The sequence below is a fragment of the Manis pentadactyla genome, chromosome 18 (genome assembly GCF_030020395.1).
Source record: "Manis pentadactyla isolate mManPen7 chromosome 18, mManPen7.hap1, whole genome shotgun sequence".
Lineage (NCBI taxonomy): Eukaryota > Metazoa > Chordata > Mammalia > Pholidota > Manidae > Manis > Manis pentadactyla.
This window is the reverse complement of record NC_080036.1, coordinates 241598-262574: the sequence shown is the minus strand read 5'-3', so window position 1 is coordinate 262574 and position 20977 is coordinate 241598. Positions and strand designations below refer to the sequence as shown.

Sequence of the window (20977 nt, the reverse complement as noted above, 5' to 3'; positions counted from 1 at the left end):
TCCTTGCCAATATTTGTTGTTCTTAGTCTTTTCGATGCTGGCCATCCTTACTGGTGTGAGGTGATATCTCATTGTGGTTTTAATTTGCATTTCCCTGATTAGTGATGTGGAGCATCTTTTCATGTGTCTGTTGGCCATCTGAATTTCTTCTTTGGAGAACCGTCTCTTCACATCCTCTGCCCATTTGTTAATCAGGTTATTTGCTTTTTGGGTGCTGAGGTATGTAAGTTCTTTATATATTTTGGATGTTAACCCCTTGTCGGGTCTGTCATTTACAAATATATTTTCCCATACTGTAGGATGCCTTTTCGTTTTGTTGATGATGTCCTTTCTTAACCATTCTTATTAAAGTGTTAATAAATGTGCTTGGTCCTTGCTGTTGATTAGGAAGGATTAAACTAAAAACACAGAAAACTACTTATCTCTGGTAGTAGGCAGAGAGAACAGTTAGTCAATATTTGAACCTCAGCCCCTGTTCAGCTGCTTCTCATCCTATTTCTTATTTTTTCCTTCTGTATTCCCTAGAATAAGGATGCAAACTGTTGGTATCCTCATATATTGATAACATTGAGCAGGAGCTCTAAAACCTGCTTTATTCTTCCTCCCCCAAACCAAACATTCTTAAGTTACAAACCCTGAAGGAAATCAATTGTACCACAATCAATTGAATAAACTGGCTTCAGATTTCCCTCTATGAGATCAAGATAACAGTTCAACACACCACCAGTTCATCACCCTCTCATATTGTCTTTATAAATCCATATGTACACTCACTTTACTAATATCTTTGTGCCTCTGGCTCATCATCTATATGCAGAAGCAAGATAAATAATAAAACAACAAAATAACAACCACAGAAGTACCTCTAAATAAGAGGCAAATGGTAGGAAAGTTAAGTAGGTATTTATTCATCATGTCACATAATTACCATTTGTTTTTTGTGGTGAGAACATTTAAGATCTACTTTCTGTTGTCTATGGTGATAATCATATTGCTATATATAATGGCTGTTCACCTTGAATTTTCACAATGTTATATATGTCAATTATATCTCAGTTAAAGCTCAATAGCTTCTGATTCCATGTAAGGTTATTTTTCATTCATTCCTTCTCTCCAATTTCTTGTAAAATGGATTCAAGTGCCTTTAAATATAATACCCAAGGTAGCTGTGTTTGGAAGATTGACCCCTTTGCAATATAACAACTAAATATAAGAAAACTATATGAATTTCAAAACTAATGGTTAGACAATAGTTTTTTGGTAAGTTATTTGTAATCACTTTGAGAAAAAAAGTGTAGTTTAAACAAAATTAAGGTCCATTTATATAGTAAGGTGGATTTTCAATAATTCCCCCAAATTTTATTCCTGTAAGTCTAAAGAAGGCTGGGCTATGGTGTTTCAAAATGCTCATGTTTCTAGGAAGACAGAAATAAATACTTACACAAATCATCAGCAGCAGATATGATCTTGGTTCAAGTAGAATGGAAAATGACTGAAGAAACTAATCAAGACCAACACAAGTAAAGACCCACTATGGATAATTCTAATCCACTTACCCACAGGGCTCTTGAAAATAGGTAGTATCAGTGTGACGATCCAGAGCCATCTTGGTGTATGCAGTGTCACCCCTGGAGAAGTCTGAAGTGAAATACCACATCCTTCCATAGATAGTTTCTCTGTCAAATGAAATACAGGACTATCTTTTAGCTATTTGAAATTTTCATTCTTATCTTTTAAAACTTTCTAGTCATTTCTTTAATTATTCACAAATAACAATAGATTTTTTTTTGGCTCCAGATTTCCATCTATAAGGTGATGATGGCAGCTGAACATGCCACCAGTCTTAACAATCCTGTTACTTATTAATATTCTATGAAGTCAGGGGAAACCTGTGGAAGTATAATGTAGTCTGAAACATTAGGGAATCATTCCACTCTGTTCATGTGCCTACTTTTAATAGTTTTCATATTCAAGGTTCTTTCCTGTGCTCACCTTCCTTGCAAAGAAAAAGATGTTTTTATGCAGCTAATTTTAGAATTAATTAATGTAAATTATCATCTATCTCTTGTACATGGAGAAATAAGAAAAAAAGAAAAGGATACTTATGTTACCAAGTATTTAGTGAGATGCTGTATCACTGTTGGTGTATCTCTTCTTGAGATATACATCACAGGTTCTGATTTTATAGTTAGTTTCCCGGTAAGGTAGGATCTGACTGAAGGTCACTTTAATTCCTTAGCTTTCAGTTCATGTTATTCTCTGAACCCTCAGAGTCTATACAGGAAGTGTTCTTCCACTGGAACTATAATCTCTAAAGCATTCTCAGGTTATTTATTGCTTCTTTTACTTGAAAGTTCTCAAATTGTGTTTTAGACTGAATGTTTGACAAATGTTGACTATACTCTATTGGGGTAGGGCAAATGACCTAGCATACTATCTACTACACAATGAAGTATATCTGGCTATTAAGTAAAAGGAAAGTAATAATTATAATAAAGTAAGTTCATTTAATACTACAGAAGATCCATCTATATACTAACTAGAAATTCAGACTGGCAAGTGTCAAGAACGCTGTATTTAGGATCAGGAAATCTGATCTCTCTGAATCCTACCGGAATCTGAACCTGAATTGCTTACTAGCAGAGCAATCCTGGGCAAGGCACTTAACGTATCTGAGACTCAACTGCTTCATCAGTAGAATAGGGGATAAAACACACACTTACCAGGATTTCTGTAATGACCAAAAGAAAATAATGGGTGTGAATATGCTGGTTAAATGCTATCTGGTATAAGGCAGTATTATTAACTATCAGTCTCTGAAGAAACCTTAGTAATCATAGAAAGTAAACTGTATGATAGTCTGGCACCATCTTATTCAATCCTTTTATTGATTACATGGGAAGACAGGTTGTTGGTAGAACTCACACTACTACCTGTTCTCTTTACTCAGTTAGTGTTTTTTCTTGTATACAGTGGTACCTCTCACTTTGAGGATTTCGAAAAATATACCAGTAACTTTGAAGTCTTCATCATAATAAACATATACGTGTCTTTAGAGATTAGAAATCCAAGCCTCAAGTACAGCACTATAAATGAGAATACCCTTATTCAGGCCACAAAATATTCTAGATTAAAAACAAGGGTATTCATATTCTGGAAATAAATTGCAGATAACAGGGAACTAATGAATTACCTGATCAAGCTGATCCTTTCTGCCAACTTCTCTGTGTCTTCTTGAGTGGGAGGAACATTTTCTACAAAGGCAATTCCATAGAGCAGAAAGTTTTGCAGAAAGTCCTTTAGTCCCTCATTGGTTTCTAAGAAGCTCTGGAAATCTACAGATGGATCTTGGGCTTGCTGGAAGATTTCAGCATTCCATAAAATTCTAGGCTGGATGATCCTTTGTTTCTGCCCTTCATAGCTGTTTTTCACCAGCCAATCCAAATCATATCTAGTCACATGACCATCTGGCCCTTTTAAGAGAAAAATGAGAGGGATTACAAACAGTAATTATGAATACTGCCAATAATTTACTGCTTAAGAATTTTATTTTTAGCAACCAACTACCCAATGTTTTATTGTTTATGAAGCCAAATTAAAATGAGTGCTTAGAATGTTTCTAAGACAGAAGTATTTGTGAATTGAGCACTATGATTTAATAAGTCAATGAATGAACAAATAAATCTCCCCATCAGGTAAGTAAGTTTATGAAATTATAGTTACATAGTAAAGGACCTTTCAGAGCATTCATTAAATCATTAAAGAATGATAATGACAAAAATCCCAGTTACTTTTTGGGCTACTCCTCTCTCTCCCTGCCCCCATTCTCACCTCTCTACACAAACTTTTTGAGATACAAGGGTCTAATTATTTTACTAATGGTAGAAAATGTCAGCGACTCACTCAAGATCACACAGCCAATAAGTACCACAGTTGGAACTAGAACTCTGGCCTCTTGCTTCCTGCAGTTCCTCCCTCTTCTAAATGAATTAGGGCACTCTGGTCTAATGATATTACATCGATACATTATGAAGTGACTTCACAAGTTACTTTTCCCACTGTGCCAAAGAAGCAAAATGCTTTAGAAAATCATCAGAATAAGCAAAGGATACAGCAAGAGGAGAGAAAGGCTATGCTGGAATTTTATCTCTCTTTTTCTTAAACTTTCTGCCTCTGTCTCTGCTTTCTCTCTCTTTGGCTTCTCACCCTTTGATAACAAAGTATAAAAAATTTTGAGAGAAAAAGGAGGAAATAGAAAAATCACCTATGCTCATCATTTTTACAAGCAGATAAAACCAGATGGTATATGTGTGTGTGTATATGTATGTATATGAAAGGTTGTACCTTGTCATTTAACATTTTAATGATTTATCATTAAAATTAAATCTTCATAAAGTGTCTTGTAATTTGCAGAATATGTACTACCAAAATTTACGTAGGTAGTCTCATCTTTTGGAGCATGTACTTTGATTTTTGAAAAATTTCACTTTTAATAGTTATCATCCTTGTGTATATTTCTGATAATTTTCTTGAAATAGAAACATAGAAGGTGGAATTACTAAATCCAAAGTCTTTTTTTAACCAATTTAATTTTTTAATAGAAATATCATTGATATACAATCTTAGATTGGCTTCAAATATTCCACACAGTGGTCCAACAGTTACTTATATTATTAAACCTTTACTCCCTGCTCCAGTGTGCTTACTATCTGTCAACATAGGAAGATGCTACAGAATTATTGGCTATATTCTCCATGTGGTACTACTATCCCCATGACCAACTTGTATTATGATTGAGAATTTTTGTGCCCCTTTATCTCCTTTATCCTCCACACACACATACCTCAACCCCTCCCCCATGGTAACCACCAGTCACTACTCAGTGTCTGAATCTACTGCTGTTTTGCTCATTTTGTTTTGTTTTTAGATTTCATAAATAAGTGAAATCATATGGTATTTGTCTTTCTCCGCCTGGCTCTTTTATTTTTTTTTGCCTTACTGAAAGGTAACTTTACTTTGTATACAAAGCATTCAAGCATTAAAAAGGAGGAGAGTAAAACAAATGGGGGTGGTATGAAGCATTCAAGTGTAAAAAAGGGAGTACTGCTTCATATATACTTATTTCAATTTACAATTCTGGGTTTGGTCTGTTTTTTTACATTAGAAGGTAAAGCAAGGTCCACATTTTCTTGTTCACCACTAATCACTAGCATTTGACATAGTGGCTGAAATATACTAGGTATACAGTAAATATTTGTTTCATGAATAAAATATGAAAGAAAGAATAAAAAGAGATTGAATAAAGAAGATTAATAAATTCAACATAAAAGTCTCAGAAAATAAATAATGCTGTCTTATTTATGCAATGCAAATTAGGTAAAATTTTAAGATTTTTTTTCTCTAGTACAAAAATACCCTCATATGAACACCTAAATATCTTATCTTATCCTTATTCAGGTACTCTCATTATTTCAGTACTCTCATTTTTGCAAACACACATAAACACACATACATGCACATACACATGATAATATGATATATATAAATAACCTGGAAGAGGAAGTAAATGATAGAGTAACAGCATTCACAATCTGTTGTTGACATACAATTACATGAGTGAAGCAAAACAAAGCAGACTTTTGCATAACATGGGCAAGAGCAAACACAGCTGGATAACTGGTACTGGATGGCAGATGATTCACTGTAGGTTCATGCAAGGTATTGCACATTTAATTGAACAATGTAAATTATGTATACATACTATTGGGTTCTAAATTAGCTGTAATTCTCAAAGATAATATCCAGGTATTATTGTGAACGACTCAATGAAGATGTCACTTCAATGTTTAGATGTAGGCAGAAAGGCAGCTAAGATGTTAGGTTGGGGTAAGATCACAAAAACTCATCACAGAAAACATTCTGTCACTAAATCAACCAATGTGACAGGCTACCTCAGGAAACACATTTTCCTGAGGTGATACCATGTCAAAATCATCTGAAATTTCCACTTAAAATAATGTTAATGTATTTGAATTACATTACTTTTTTTATGTTTGGGAAAATATATAGATAGAGGCTGTGCATTGTTTCATGAAACCAGGATGCAAGATGAACAGGTCTCTGATGAGCTTCTAGTGTCAGAAAAAAAACTTACTATGTGTGAGATTGGGTAGATCATAAAGTAAGGAATAGTATTCCTAATATTCAATGAGAGGAAGAAAATCAAATGGTGAGGACAGTTGTTAAGCAAGATGTGAGTTTGATGAAGTTGGTATGAAGCAAGTAAATCCACTTCTGTGTTTTTATCTCAAGATATCTTTCTTCAATTTCTTATGATTGTTTACTCATTCTGTCAATAAAGTGTGAACAAAAAATAGGCCATAAGGCTGTGTCTACATAAAGCTAAAACAACTGATGGAAAACTAAAGAGATCCCATAGCCCCTATACTTGCTTTAATTAGAGAAATTATAAAATCATACAGTAATTATCTGCTAGTGGTTCATCTCTTTTACTCCACAGTGAGTTATTCAAAAACAAGACTCAATATTCAATAATGTATGCCTAAGCCTCCAGCTTCTGGCATTTAGTGACCAATAAATGTTAACTGGATGAATGAATTAATGAATGAGTTCACTTGCAAATGAATGAATTGGTTTCATTTGCATACCACCAAGGAAAAATTGTCACTGCTTCCTGAGGTGTGAAACTGTTTCCCCAATGTGTGAATGTAACAGCTTGGAATCAAATGACTCTGTTACAAATGTAAATATTAAATATGAAGTATTCTGGTGACCAAATAAATTACTAAGCTTCTTTACTTGCTTTTCTTTTTTAATCAGTATGTAACTTCCTTGAGCAATTCCATCTATAACTATGAATTACATATCTACTCATAGATGTAATATATCCTGTGGATTGCATGAAGAGAACACATATCGCCCTATGATCATGGGTCTTAAAACAAGTTGGAAAGATTGAAAAGTCATTAAAAATGTGATAACTCTTGCCAAAAGAACAATATAGGTTAATACGCAAACATATAGCAAGATTTTTCCTAGTTACAGGGTCAGGAAAGTTTTCTCTTAAACTCAGTATGGTGAAGAACTCAAAGATGGGAGAATAGGTAAGCAGGTTGACATAAGTAGATGGAATTTGAATGTCCTCATTTCCTTATGTGAGAAGACTGGAACACTTACAGAAATGGAAATCATGTAAGGGAAAAACTTTGAAAACAAAAAGGTAAGTGGTTTTACTAAAGCAGGGCAGAGGTAGCTATAGGAAAAACTCAGCCTTTTCAGCCACTTAAACACTTTTGACCTTATCGTTAGGATAATGGGACATTAAACATTCTGATAAGGGGAGGAATATGTTCCAGTTCATGTTTATAACAAGATTATTCTGACTACTGCATGAAAGATGGGCTCAGATAGGTACGATACAAATTAGGAGGCTACTGCTTCCACTTAAAACTCAAGAAAGACTTATGTACAATATGAAGGGCATATTTATCACAGTGGAATATAGGATATATTGATTCCCAATATCAAGTATGTAGTAATAATTATGAAGCATTCTGGGAAATAGAATTAATATCATAGTCTTTTTGCATGATGAGATGATCAAACAGCACCTAAATATTAGCATTCTTTATGTAATTAATACGGAGTTCTATGATTTATCTCCTGATTATTGTACTGTTTCTTTATGAAGCTATCATTATACCGATTCATCTGTTGATTTAAACCACCAGTCAGTTGAGACAATGAGCTTATTGAAATTGGTGAAATTTTACTAACTGAAAATGTTATTTAATTGAATTAGTAAAAATTTTCACTGATTTGTCTGGTTGTTTTATTAAATTGGTACAAATCAATTAGCTACCTAGGCCTCTTGGGTATTTTTCTTTAATTGGTTTGTTTTGTTTCATTTTGACAAAGACTTCAAATGGTTATGCTTTGTACACTAGGTCTTCTACCGCCTGGCTTTTTTCACTGAGAATAATACCCTCTAGATCTATCCATGTTGCTGCAAATGGCAGGATTTCTTTTTTTTAATGACTGAATAATAATTCATTGCATACATGTACCACCTCTTCTTTATCCATTCATCTACTGATGGACACTTTGCTTGCTTCCATATCTTGGCTATTGTAAATAATGCACCAATAAACATAGGGGTGCATATATCTTTTCAAATCAGGGATTTTTGTTTTCTTTGGGTCAATTTCTAGAAGTGGAATTCCTGGGTCAAATGGTATTTCTATTTTTAGTTTTTTGAGGAACCTCCATACTGCTTTCTGCAGCAGTTGTACCAACTTACATTCCCACCAACAGTATAGGAGGATATCCTGTTCTCCAAATCCTCATCAGCATTTGTTGTTTATTGTCTTTTGGACAGTGGCCATTCTACTGGAGTGAGGTGGTATCTCATTGTGGTTTTGATTTACATTTTCATGATAATTGGCAATATGAAACATCTTTTCATATGCCTGTTGGCCATCTGTATTTCTTCTTTGGAGAAATGTCTGTTCAGGTCCTCCGCCCATTTTTTAATTGGGTTATTTGTGTGTTTTTTGTGTGTTGAGGCATATGAGTTCTTTATATACTTTGGATGTTAACCTTTTATTGGATAAATCATTTATGAATACATTCTCCCATACTGTCGGTGGCCTTTTCATTCTGCTGATTGTGTCCTTTGCTGTACATAAGCTTTTTGGTTTGATGTTGTCCCACTTGTTCACTTTTAATTTTGTTTCCCTTGCCTGAGGAGATGTGTCCAGGAAAAAACTGCTCAAACTTATGTTCAAGAGATCTTTGCCTATGTTTCCTTCTAAGAGTTTTATGGTTTCATGACTTATGAACCATAAAAGGTCTTTGATCTATTTCAAGTTTACTTTTGTGTATGGAGTTAGACAGTAGTTCAGTTTCATTCTCTTGTATGTAGCTGTCCAGTTTTGCCAACACCAGCTGTTGAAGGGCTGTCATTTCCCCATTGTATGTCCAGGGCTCCTTTATCATATATTAATTGACCACATATGTTTGGGTTAATGTCTGGAGTCTCTATTCTGTTCCAGTGGTCTGTGGCTCTGTTCTTGTGCCAGTACCAACTGTCTTGATTACTGTGGCTTTGTAGTAGAGCTTGAAGTTGGGAAGAGAGATCCCCCCTGCTTTATTCTTCCTTCTCAGGATTGCTTTGGCTATTCTGGGTCTTTTGTGGTTCTGTATGAATTTTAGAACTATTTTCTCTAGTTCATTGAAGAATGCTGTTGGTATTTTGATAGGAATTGCATTGAATCTGTACATTGCTTTGGGAAGGATGACCATTTTGATAATATTACTTCTTCCTGTCCATGAGCACGATATAGATTTCCATTTATTTGTGTCTTTAATTTCTCTCATGAGTGTCTTCTAGTTTTCAGATTATAGGTCTTTCACCTTCTTGGTTAGGTTTATTCCTGGGTATTTTATTCTTTTTGACATAATTGTATATGGAATTGTTTTCCTGATTTCTCTTTCTGCTAGTTTGTTGTTAGTATATAGGACTATAATAGATTACTCTGTATTAATTTTGTATCCTGCAAGTTTACTGAATACAGTTATTAATTCTAGTAGTTTTGTGGTGGAGTCTTTAGGGTTTTTTATGTGTAATATCATGTTGTCTGCAAATAGTGACAGTTTAACTTCTTCCTTACCAATTTGGATGCCTTTTATCTCTGTATTTTCGGATTGCTATGGCCAGGACATCCAGTGCTATGTTGAATAAAAGTGGTGAGAGTGGGCATCCTTGTCTTGTTCCTGATCTTAGTGGAAAACCTTTTGGCTTTCTGCCATTCAGTATGATGTTAGCTGTGGGTTCATCACATATGGCCTTTATTCTGGTGAGGTATTTCCCTCTATACTGCTTTTGTTGAAGGTTTTTATTATGAATGAATGTTGATTTTTGTCAAATGCTTTTACAGCATCTATTGTCTCAATAGATAGTTTGTATCCTTTTTGTTAATGTGGCATATGATATTGATTTATTTATGAATATTATACCATCCTTGCATCCCTGAAATAAGTAAATACCACTTGGTTGTGAAGGATGATCCTTTCGATGTATTTTTGAATTTGGTTCACTACTATTTTGTTGAGAATTTTTGAATTTATGTTCATCAGGAATATTGGTGTAAAATTTTCTTTTTTTGTGGTGTCTTTGTCTGGTTTTGGTATTAGAGTGAAGCTGGCCTCATAGAATGAGTTTGGAAGTGTTCCCTCCTTTTCTACTTTTTGGAAAACTTTAAAAAGGATGGGTATTAGCTCTTCTTTAAATGTTTGGTAGACAGCTGTGAAGCCATCTAGTCCTGGACTTTTGTTTGTTGGGAGTTTTTCAATTATGGATTCAATTTCATTGTTGGCAATTGGTCTGTTCAGATTTTCTGTTTCTACCTGGGTCAGTCTTGAAAGGCTGTATTTTTCTAGGAATCTGTCCATTTCTTCAAGGTTGTCCAACTTATTGGCATGTAATTTTTCATAGTATTCTTTAATAATTCTTTGTATTTCTGTGGTATCTGTTGTGACTATTCCTTCATTTCTGATTTTGTTTATTTGTGTATGCCTTCTTTTTTTCTTGATAAGTCTGGCTAAGGGGTTGTCTATTTTGTTTATCTTCTCAAAGAACCAGATCTTGGTTTCACTGTTTCTCTATTGTTTGATTTTTCTCTATTTTATTTATTTCTGCTCTGACCTTTATTATGTCCCTCCTTCTAATAACTTTGGGCTTCATTTGTTTTCTTCTTCTAGTTTCTTTAATTGTGAGTTCAGACTGTTCATTTGGGACTGTTCTTGTTTTTTGAGGTAGGCCTGTATTGCTATGGACTTTCCTCTTGGAACTGCCTTTGCTGCCTCCCACAGATTTTGGGCTTTTGTGTGTCTGTTTTCATTTGTTTCCATGTATTGCTTTATTTCTGTTTTGATTTGTTCATTGATCCTTTGATTATTTAGAAGCATGTTGGTTAGCCTCCATGTGTTTGCAGGCTTTTTTGTTTACTTTGTCTAATTTATTTCTAGTTTCATACCACTGTGGTCTGAGGAGCTGGTTGGCACAATTTCAATCTTTTTGAATTTACTGAAACTCTTTTTGTGGCTTAGTATGTGATCTATTCTGCAAAATGTTCCATGTACACTTGAGAAGAATGTGTATCATTCTGTAGATGTCTGTTAGGTCCATCTGACCTAATGTATTGTTCAGTGCCTCTGTCCCTTACTTACTTTCTGTCTGGTTGATCAGTCTGTTGATGAGAGTGGTGTGTTGAAGTCTCCTAACATGAATGTGTTGCAATTTCTTTAATTCTGTTTGTAATTGTTTTACATATGTAGGTGCTCCTATACTGGGTGCATAGATACTTATAATTGTTATATCTTCTTGTTGGACTGATCCCTTTACCATTATGTATTGCCTTTGTCTCTTGCTGCAGTTTTGAAATCTATTTTGTCTGATATAAGTGCTGCTACTCCTGCTTTTTTTTCTCCCTATTATTTGAATGAAATATCTTTTTTCATCCCTTCACTTTTAGTCTGTGTGTCTTTGGGTCTGAAATTAGTCTACTTTATACAGCAAATAGATGGGTCTTGTTTCTTTATCCATTCTGTCACTCTGTGTCTTTTTATTGGTGCATTTAGTCCATTTGTATTTAAGGTAATTATTGATAGGTATGTACTTATTACCACTTTATTTGTTTTTTGGTTGTTTTTATAGCTCCCCTCTGTTTCTTTCTTCCTCTCTTACACTGTTCTCTTATTAGATATTTATTTTAGTGTTGTAATTGGATTTCTTTTTCAAATTTTTGTGTATTTTAGGCTTTAGGTTTGTTGTTACCATAAGGCTCAAGGATAGCTTCCTGACTATGCAACAGTCTATACTAAGTTGATGATTGCTGTATTTCAAACACAATCTAAAAGCACTTCTCTTCTTCTTCCTCCACATTTTTATGTATTAGATGTCATAATCTGCACTTTTAGCATATCCCTTGACTGATTTTATGGATAGTTGGTTTTATTACTATCATTTTAATTTCACATTTGCTTGGCAAGTACTTGGTCTACTACATTCACCGTTGGTTTATTTTCACTGGTGAAAGCTATTTAGCCTTAGGAATATTTCCATCTACAGCAGTCCCTTTAACATGTCCTGTAATGCTGGTTTAGTGGTTATAAACTTCTTGAGCCTTCATTTTTCTGGGAAATGTTTAATCTCTGCTTCAAATCTGAATTATAATCTTGCTGGGTAGAGGATTCTTGGTTGAAGGCCCTTCTGTTCCAGTACATTAAATATTTCTTGCCACTCCCTTCTGGCCTGTAAAGTTTTTGCTGAGAAGTCTGCTGATAGCCTGATGGGGTTTCCCTTGTAAGTAATTTTTTTTCTCTCTTTGGTTGTTTTCAATACTCTTTCCTTATCCTCAATCTTTGCCATTTTAATTATTATATATCTTGTTGTCTTCCTGGGGTTCCTTTTGTTAGGGGCTCTCTGTGCTTCCATGACCTCAATGTCTATTTCCTTCCCCAGATTGGGGAAGTTTTCAACAATTATTTCCTCAAAGAGACTTTTTATCCCTTTGTCTCCTTCTTCTCCTTCTGGTACCCCTATTATCCAAATATTGTTTTGTTTGGATTGGTCACACAGCTCTCTCATCCTTTCATTCCTAGGAATTCTTTTTTCTCTCTGTTCCTCACCTTCACTGTATGCCTGTTCTCTGATTTCCATCTCATTGATTGTCTCCTCTACTTGCAGAAATCTCTTAACTCATTCCCTCCATTGTATATTTCTTTTCAGTTGCTGTATTCTTCGGCTCTTAATGGCTCTTCTTCAGCTCTTGTATCTCTTTGTTGAAGTCCTCCCTGAGATCAATAATTTTCTGAAGATCAGTGATTATATTTATGACTGTTACCTTGAAATATTTTTCAACATAGCTGGTCTACATTTCATTTAGCCCTCTTTCTGGTGTCTTATCCTATAGTTTTGTTTGGAACATATTTTTCTGCCTACTCATTTTGTCAGGGTTTCTGTGTTTCTTCCTTTGTATTAGATGGATCTTCTGTTTCCTGGTCTAGAGGATAGTGACTTTATGAAGAAGGTGTTCTGTGGTGCCCAGAAGCTCAAGACTGTTTGCTCTCCAGTGCCTGGTTCTCCTTTGCTGTGGAGCCCCATTTGCAGCTGGTGGCTAATGGGCAGAGCCACCTTTCTGTCTGCTGGCAGTAGTCTCAGTCTTCTGCAGTTGTCAGTTTGCCTCAGCTGGACCTTTGTGTTCAGAGCAGTGGTTTCTGCTGAGATAATTGTGGGCAGGGCTACCCTCTGCTGGCCCTGTGTGATGGCAGGGCTGGAGGGTTAGTGAGGTTAGGTGTGGCAGTTGCACAGCTGTAGGGCAGGGCAGGGTGCTGCAGCAGTGAGTCATTTGGGTTCCCCAGGCTGTGGCCAAGCACACAGCACTGGGCTTGGCCATCTGCAGGGAGAAAGGAGCTCCCAGAGCTGGCTGCTGCAGGCGCCTCCCAAGTTGGGCTTAAGTGGAGCTGAGAAAGCTGGGAGAGTCTCCTTCTGTATGCCAGGCAGAAAAGTCTGATGCTGCTTCTGGGATGAGTGGGTTGGCTGGCAGTGTGTGCAGGAAGGAGCTGTGGGGCTGTATTGCCAGTGAAGGGGATGGAGTGTCTGGTGCTCCTGAGAGTTTCCAACCTGTTGGGCCAAGGGAGGGCTGGAGAGGTATCATCCACCTGCCCTTTCTTCTGAGAGCTTTGTCCAACCCTTGCCCCTCTGGTACCCATCCCACTACTGGCAAATCTTTCAAACTGCTGCCTCTGCTTTGGGTCTCAACAAACCAGTACAGCATGCCTGTCTTCCACAAGTGGCTGAAGTCTCAATCTTCCAGAGTGTTCCAACTCTCCCTGGTGTCTAGCCCTGCTAATCACCAGAGCCTAAGGCAATGTTGGCTCATGTTCCCAGAGCAGATCTCCAGGGCCAGGTGTGCAGACTTCCTGAGTACCTATCCTCTCCCTCCCATCTGTGGGCAAGGACTTGGGAGGGGCTTGGATCCTGTTTGATCACAGCTCTGCCACTTTACCCTTTTCTGTGTTGTCTTCTCTTCTTTACCAGGTGTAGATGGTCTGTTCTGCAGTATTCAGGTCATTTTCAGGGTTAGTTGTATTTGCTGCAGTTGCTTCCTTGGTGTGTTTGTGGGAAGAAGTTTCCACCTTGCCTTCCTAGTCTGCCATCTTTTTTCTCTCCAAAAAATGTCTTGATTAACATAACCAAATTACCTTATAGAAAGTCTACCAATTTTCATTCCCTCCAACAACATATGCATCTCCATCAAAACTGAGTATTCTTATTTTAAAATATACTCTTCTAATTTAATAAGTAAAATATATTTAATAAGTAAATTTTAATTTATTATCTTAATAATAAAGCTAGTATGAACATTTGTTAGACATCTATATTTTTTTAATGCACAGGTTACCAAACTATAGCCCATGGGCGAAACCTGTGTGGGACTTGTTTTTGTAATACCTGTTTTGGTATTATGTATGCCCATTTGGTTAGATTTTGTCTATGGCTGCTTTCACCCTACTACTGAAGAACTGAATAGTTGAATAGTTGTGACAGAGACTCCATAGCCAACAAAGCCCACAAATCTTTACTATCTGGTCCGAATGTTTGCTGACTCATGCTTTAATGATCTGTTTACTTCTTCACATTTTTCTATTGAAATACTAGTGCTTTTATTAGAAATGGGATTAGCACTTTATATATTAATGATTTTTAGTCTTTGTCCTATATTTTTCAAGTATTCTGTGAAGGCAGTTATTTTTTAATAGAAATTTATATGGCCTTTTTTTTAGAGAAATTGTAGTCAAATGTATTGATGCTAAATACTTTTGTTGCAAATAATTTTTCTTTTGAAATAATTATAGATTCACAGGAAGTTGCAGAGAAATGCATATTGCACTGTGGTCATGCAAGATGCTAACATTGGGGAAGGCTCAGGGAAAGGCACAAGCACAACCACAATACAATGTCAGAAACAAGAAAGTGGCATTGGAAAAATCCATAGAGCTTATTCAGATTTCACTAGTTATACATATACTCATTTGTGTGTGTGTAGCTCTATGCAGTGTTATTACATGTGCACTTTTGTGTAACCACTAGTACAGTCAATATACTCAATTGTACTATCAGCACAAGATTCCCTCATATTACCTCTTTATAGCCACACCCACTCCTCCTCTTATCTATAACTCTTGGCAACTTCTAATCTCTTCTTTAATTTTATAACCATGTTATTTTATGAATGTTACATAAATGGAATCATGCAGATTTACTTTTTTCCTTCAGCATAATTCCTTTGAGGTTTTTACCAAATTGTCGTGTGTGTCAATAGTTCATTCTTTTTTATTGCTGAGTAGTGTTCCATTATATGGATGGTTTGTTTAACCATTTACCCTTTTAAGGTCATTTGGGTAATTTCCAGGTCTTGGCTACTACAAATAAGGCTACTGTGAACATTTATGTATAGGTTCTTATGTGAATATGTCTTCATTGCTCTGGGATAAATGCCCAGAAGTGCAATTGCTGGGTTGTATAGTTTTTTCAGAAACTGACAATCTGTTTTCCAGAGTTGCTGTACCATTTTACATTCCCACCAGCAATGTACAATTGATAGAATTACTCTACCTTTTATAGCATTTCATGTTGTCATTATTTGTTATTTTAGTCATATTTAGTCACAGGTATACAGTGAAATTTCATTGTGATATTAACCTTCATTTCTCTAATGGCTAATGATACTAAGCATATTTACATGTGTTTATTTTCCATTTGCATATCCTATTCAGTGAAATATCTGTGTGTGTCTTTTACTGATTTTCTAATTGGATTATTTGTTGTTCTAAGTTGAGTTTTGAGAGTCCAGTCCTAGTCCAAGTCAGGATTTAGTTCTATGTCCAGAAGATGTTTTCCTATGTTCTTTTCTGGAAGTTTTATAGTTTTATGTTTTACATTTAAGTTGAGGATTTATTTTGAGTTAATTTTTATATAAGGTGTGAGACTTAGGTTAAGGTTCTATTTTTTTCCTATACATGTCCAATTGCTCCAGCACCATTTTTTGAAAGACTATTCTTCTTCCATTGAATGGCATGTGCCTTTCCACTTAAATTTTAGAATAAGCTTGTTCATATCTACAAAAACATCTTGCTGAGATTTTGATAGGAATTGCATTAAAATTATATATCACCTTGGGAGAGATTTGACATCTTTATATGTTGAATCTACCAGTCTATGAACATGATTTGCCTCTTCAAGTACTTAGACCTTGATTTTTTTCTTTAGCATTTTATAATTTTCATCATACAGATCCTGTACATACTTTGTTAGATTTATACATAAGTATTTAAATTTCTTAGAAGCAATTGTAGATGGGCATTTTTCATTTGGTTTCTGCATGTTCATTGTAAGTATATAGAAATGCAACTGGTTTTTGTGTGTTGACCTTGTATCCTTCAACATTTTACACTCACTTATTAGTTGCAGGAGCTTTATTGCAGGTTATTTTGGATAGTTGATATAATCATGTATCTGCAAAGAGTTTTATTTCTTGATTTCTAATATGCATGCATTTTATTTACTTTTCTTAGCTTGTTGTAATGACTAGAACTTCCAGAGTTGTGTTAAATAACTGTGGTGAGACTAGACATCCTTTCCATGTTCCCCATCCTAGTGGGAAAGTGTTCAGTCTCATCATTAAGTACGATGATAGCTGAAAAGGTACTCAACATGACTAATCATCAGGGAGGAAATGTAAATCAAAACCACAATATCATCTTACAATTTTTAGGATGGCTATTATCAAAAAGACAAAGATAAACAAGTGCTGGCAAGGATGTGGAGGAAAGGAAATCCTTGTGCACTATTAGTGGGGATGAAAATTGGTACACCTACAATAGAAAACAGTATGGAGGTTCCTCAAAAAATTAAAAAAAGAAATACCACATGATCCAGCAAATATAATCCTGGTTGTCCAAAGAAGAAGAAAACACTAACTCAAAATGATATCTGCACCCCCATGTCCACTGCAGCATTATTTACAATAGCCAAAATATGGAAGCAACCTGAGTGACTACTGATAGATGAATGGATAAAGAAGAGGTGGTACATATACACAGTAGAATATTATTCAGCCATAAAAAAGGAAATCCTGCTATTTGCAGCAACATGGATGAAGCTTGAGGCCATTATGCTAAGTGAAATAAGTCAGAGAAACCATATGATTTCACTTATATGTAGAATCTAAAAAAAAGAACTCATAGAAACAGAGTAGATCAGTGGTTGCTAGGGGCTGGGTATTTGGGAAAATGGGTGATGGAGGTCAAAGGGTACAATTTACAGTTATAAAAAAGGTAAGTTGTGGAGATTTAATGCACAGTATGGTGACTATAGTTAATAATATTGTATTATATACTTGAAAGTTGATAAGAGAGTAAATCTGAAGTGCTCTCCCCACATACACACATGTGAAATGATGGATGTGTTAAATGAGCTTATTTTGGTAACAATTTCACAATGTACACAGATATCAAGTAATCACACTGTATACCTTAAACTTACACAATGTTATATGTGAAATATATCTCCATAAAGCTGAAAAAATAATTTTAAAATGTATGATGTTAGCTGTGGTTTACTGTTTGAAGAAGTCACCAAAAAAGATGACCTGTGAGCTGAGCCTCAGCACTCAGAGGCTCCTCTCCATCTTCACATATCCTTGGAACCTGGGTTCTGCCTGCCTTCCCCACTCCCAGAGGCTGACCAAAGGAAACAGCCTTGAGATAGTAATGTAACATTAAGACCATTTGTGAAATATATGTGACTAAATCCAGCTAAGGCTTCTGTATAAACTTTTAAGGTTTGGCTGGTGGTTGTGGAGATCTGTTGCTCTTACGGCCATCCAAGACAAGCCATGTAAGTTCCCTTGTTTATTAAACATGCCACCTACCAATCTGGAGTGGCTCGCCTCTTTCTTTGGTCTCTCCCCAACCTCTGAGTGTCAGTGCAGGTTTCAGATCATACCTGGGAAGCTCTTGAGGAGCCTGTAAACCAATAACTACAGCAATTTTATTTAAAGAGAAAAATAAAAGGCTCAAAAAATACATGCTTCTAAACAGAGGAAAAAGAAGTAACTAAAGAATATCCTATTTTGGAAAGGGGCAAACCATTCTTTTGCAAATTGTTCTTTAGAAGAGTACCCTAAAGAAGACCAAATCTCCTGTCCACTGACAAGTGAAAAAGAGTGTGGTCTCATCCAGACGAATGGTCCTTGGCTTAATACATAAATCCACACTGGCAGTGTCCAGGCTGCGCTGGTGAGTCTTAGAGTTGTAGCAAGATGCTGAGCGGCAGTGGTCTCGAAGCCAAACATAATCAAAGCGCATCACGGTGTTAGCATACTGCAATTCTAGGGAAAAGAACAATTACTTTTTAGTATTTAGTATATTATTTCTTTTATAATAAATATAATATATAACATATGATATATTTATTTAGGAAAACTTAAAAAAATCATTAGCCAGAAAACTTTCTTCAAAAAGTCTTCCACCAAGAAACAAGGAGACACTAGATATAGCACTTCAATGATTAAAAGTGTGATGTTGGCATAGGAATACGCAGATAAAACAATAAAAGAGTATAAAAAGCCCAAAAATATACCTGAATGCATATAGTAATTTGGTATGTAATAAACTGGCAGCTATAGTCACTGGGGAAAATATGAATTTTTAAAATAAATGGTGTTGGGACTAGATAGCCACTTGGAAAAAGATAAAATTGGGTTCATACCTCATATTGTCACCAGGTCTCCAACATAAACTCAAAAATGAAACCATTCAAGCATATAAAAAGGAAACATAGGTGGATAGAGGATATAAAGGAGTTCCTTGTACTATTCTTGAAACTTCTATTAGTTTGAAGTTATAACAAAATAAGAAGCTACCAAAAGATCAAACACTTTCCTATACACTAGGTTACTCATTTAGAAAAAGTAAATAAAAATGAGATCAAATTTATAGAGGAATGAAAGCTATAATGTGTCTGGGTATAAACAAAAACGTGGAAGACTATTACAGAGAAATCTATAAAACTATCCTGAAGGACTTGAAGGAAACCTGAATGAAAAAATATGCTCACAGATGGACAGATTAAATAATGAATGAAAAGATAAAAATTCTCTCACAAATCAATACACAAAATTTCATGTACTTCCAATCCAAATCCCAGTAGAAATTTTCATGAACTGGGCAGGTAATTCCAAAATTCATATTTAGAATTAGTAGTTACAGTTTTTAAAAAGAAGAAAGGCATCTGGGAGGGAACTGTTTTACCAGATATAAAAACAAAACTATAGTGGCTTAAAAAGTATGGTATTCATTCTGAGTAGACGAACAGATCAAGCGAATTATATGAACAAATTAAGGGATTCACACCATTCACAACAGTAAATTACTACCGCGTTCGCCCCTTGTGGCGGTGACGACAGCGATACGTACACAGACCTGGTTCACTTCAGTTGTTTATTGTTGCTCGGAAGGCCGGGAGAAGGTGAGTGAGAAGAAGCAACAGCCGGGGGGAGCAAATGAGAGGAAGAATGAGAGGAGAGAGAGACAGAGAGTGAGAGACTGAGAGAGTGAGAGAGAGAGAGAGTGAGAGTGCGAGAGTGCTTCTCTTTCCTGCTTATGCCTTATATAAAGGAAGCTGGCCTATGGTGATCAAGATCATGCGTGACATTTAAGCTGATTGGTAGCATGCCTTCTGCATGAGTTGAGCACGAGCGCGGAAGCATGGGGCAAGCCTATAGGAGCAACTTCCTTATGCTAATGCCACCAAACCAGGCAGGGTGGCGCCCAGGAAGCGGGCGCCATCTTAGGGCATTGGTCAGCTAGAGTGGAAGGGCGGTGTTCAGCCATAGTGGGACTCAGCCTCGGCCATAGGCTGGCCCCTACAAATTACTGATAGATTAAAATATAAAACAGACTATATGTTGATGTTGAAGTAGGAAATGCTGTTGTAATATAACACAAAAAGCATAAAAGATAAATTTGTCTAAATGAAAATAAAAACTTTGTTCTGCAAATACAAGAAACAGTTAAAAAACAGTTTTAACATAAAAAGATTAATACCCAGCACACAGAAAATAAATCCCTGTGATCATTAAGATAAAAACTCAACAGAAAAATGAGTGAAGATATCCAGAAATGATCAGTAAGCACATGAACCCTCCCACCCTACCATCCTTACTATTAATCAGAGGAATGTATATTAAGATACCATTCTTAATCCATCAGAATGACATTTTAAAAGTTTGATTAAAGCAAGTGTTTCACAAGATGTGGGTAAATGCATACTCTCAAACATTGGTAGTGGGAATGAATATAAAAAATTTGTGAAGCCACACTGGATGGCAGTCAAGAAGTTTTTTTTAACGTGTATTTATTACTTGACCTAGAAATTCATCTCTCAGTATTTACTTTATAGAAACTGTCACACATGTGGAGGTGCACATAAATATATTCATAATAGTGTTGTATATAATAGAAAAAAGTTAGAAAATAAGACTAAATGTCTATCAGTGGAGGAAGTAGAGAAATAGCTGAATAAACTGTGGTATATCTACATGATAAGATACTAAGGAACAGTTTAAAAAAATGCAGTATACCTGTACTCTTCAAATTGACTTTGCCTGGTATTATTCTCAGTTTAAAGTCAAGGAAACTAAAGCTTAGAGAGGTTAAATAACTTTGCAAGATCATATAATCATGAGGTGATGGAGCTAGGACATGAACTCAAGTTGTCCAACCCCAAAGCCCACTACACTGTTGTTTCTCAAAGTGCAGCCTTGGGAATTTCTGAAGGTGAGAATTCTAGAAAGGCAGAATAAAGAGTTTGGCAAATCCTCTCCCTCAA

The 20977-nt window shown here is 35.6% G+C and overlaps 1 protein-coding gene across 1 annotated transcript; it reads right to left on the bottom strand.

The window, feature by feature from the left end:
• Positions 1–390: 390 nt before the first annotated feature.
• LOC130681469 (trimethyllysine dioxygenase, mitochondrial-like) lies at positions 391–18892 on the bottom strand. The gene is made up of 5 exons (XM_057494725.1): positions 18857–18892; positions 18300–18476; positions 3194–3473; positions 1557–1676; positions 391–521 (listed from the first exon to the last, which is right to left on the bottom strand). The coding sequence occupies exons 2-5, from the start codon at positions 18451–18453 to the stop codon at positions 500–502; spliced, it is 576 nt and encodes a 191-aa protein (XP_057350708.1). The 5' UTR covers positions 18454–18476; positions 18857–18892; the 3' UTR covers positions 391–499.
• Between the last annotated feature and the right edge of the window lie 2085 nt (positions 18893–20977).

Bases quoted from the DNA above. Each gene is read 5' to 3' on its own strand.
- LOC130681469 (XM_057494725.1), bottom strand. From the start codon at position 18,453: ATGCGCTTTGATTATGTTTGGCTTCGAGACCACTGCCGCTCAGCATCT. The intron at 3,474-18,299 runs GTCAGTGGACAG...TTCTCTTAAAAG, and splicing joins GACCACACTCTTTTTCACTT to GGCCAGATGGTCATGTGACT. The intron at 522-1,556 runs GTAAGTGGATTA...TCCTTATTCTAG, and splicing joins TATTTTCAAGAGCCCTGTGG to GGAATACAGAAGGAAAAAAT.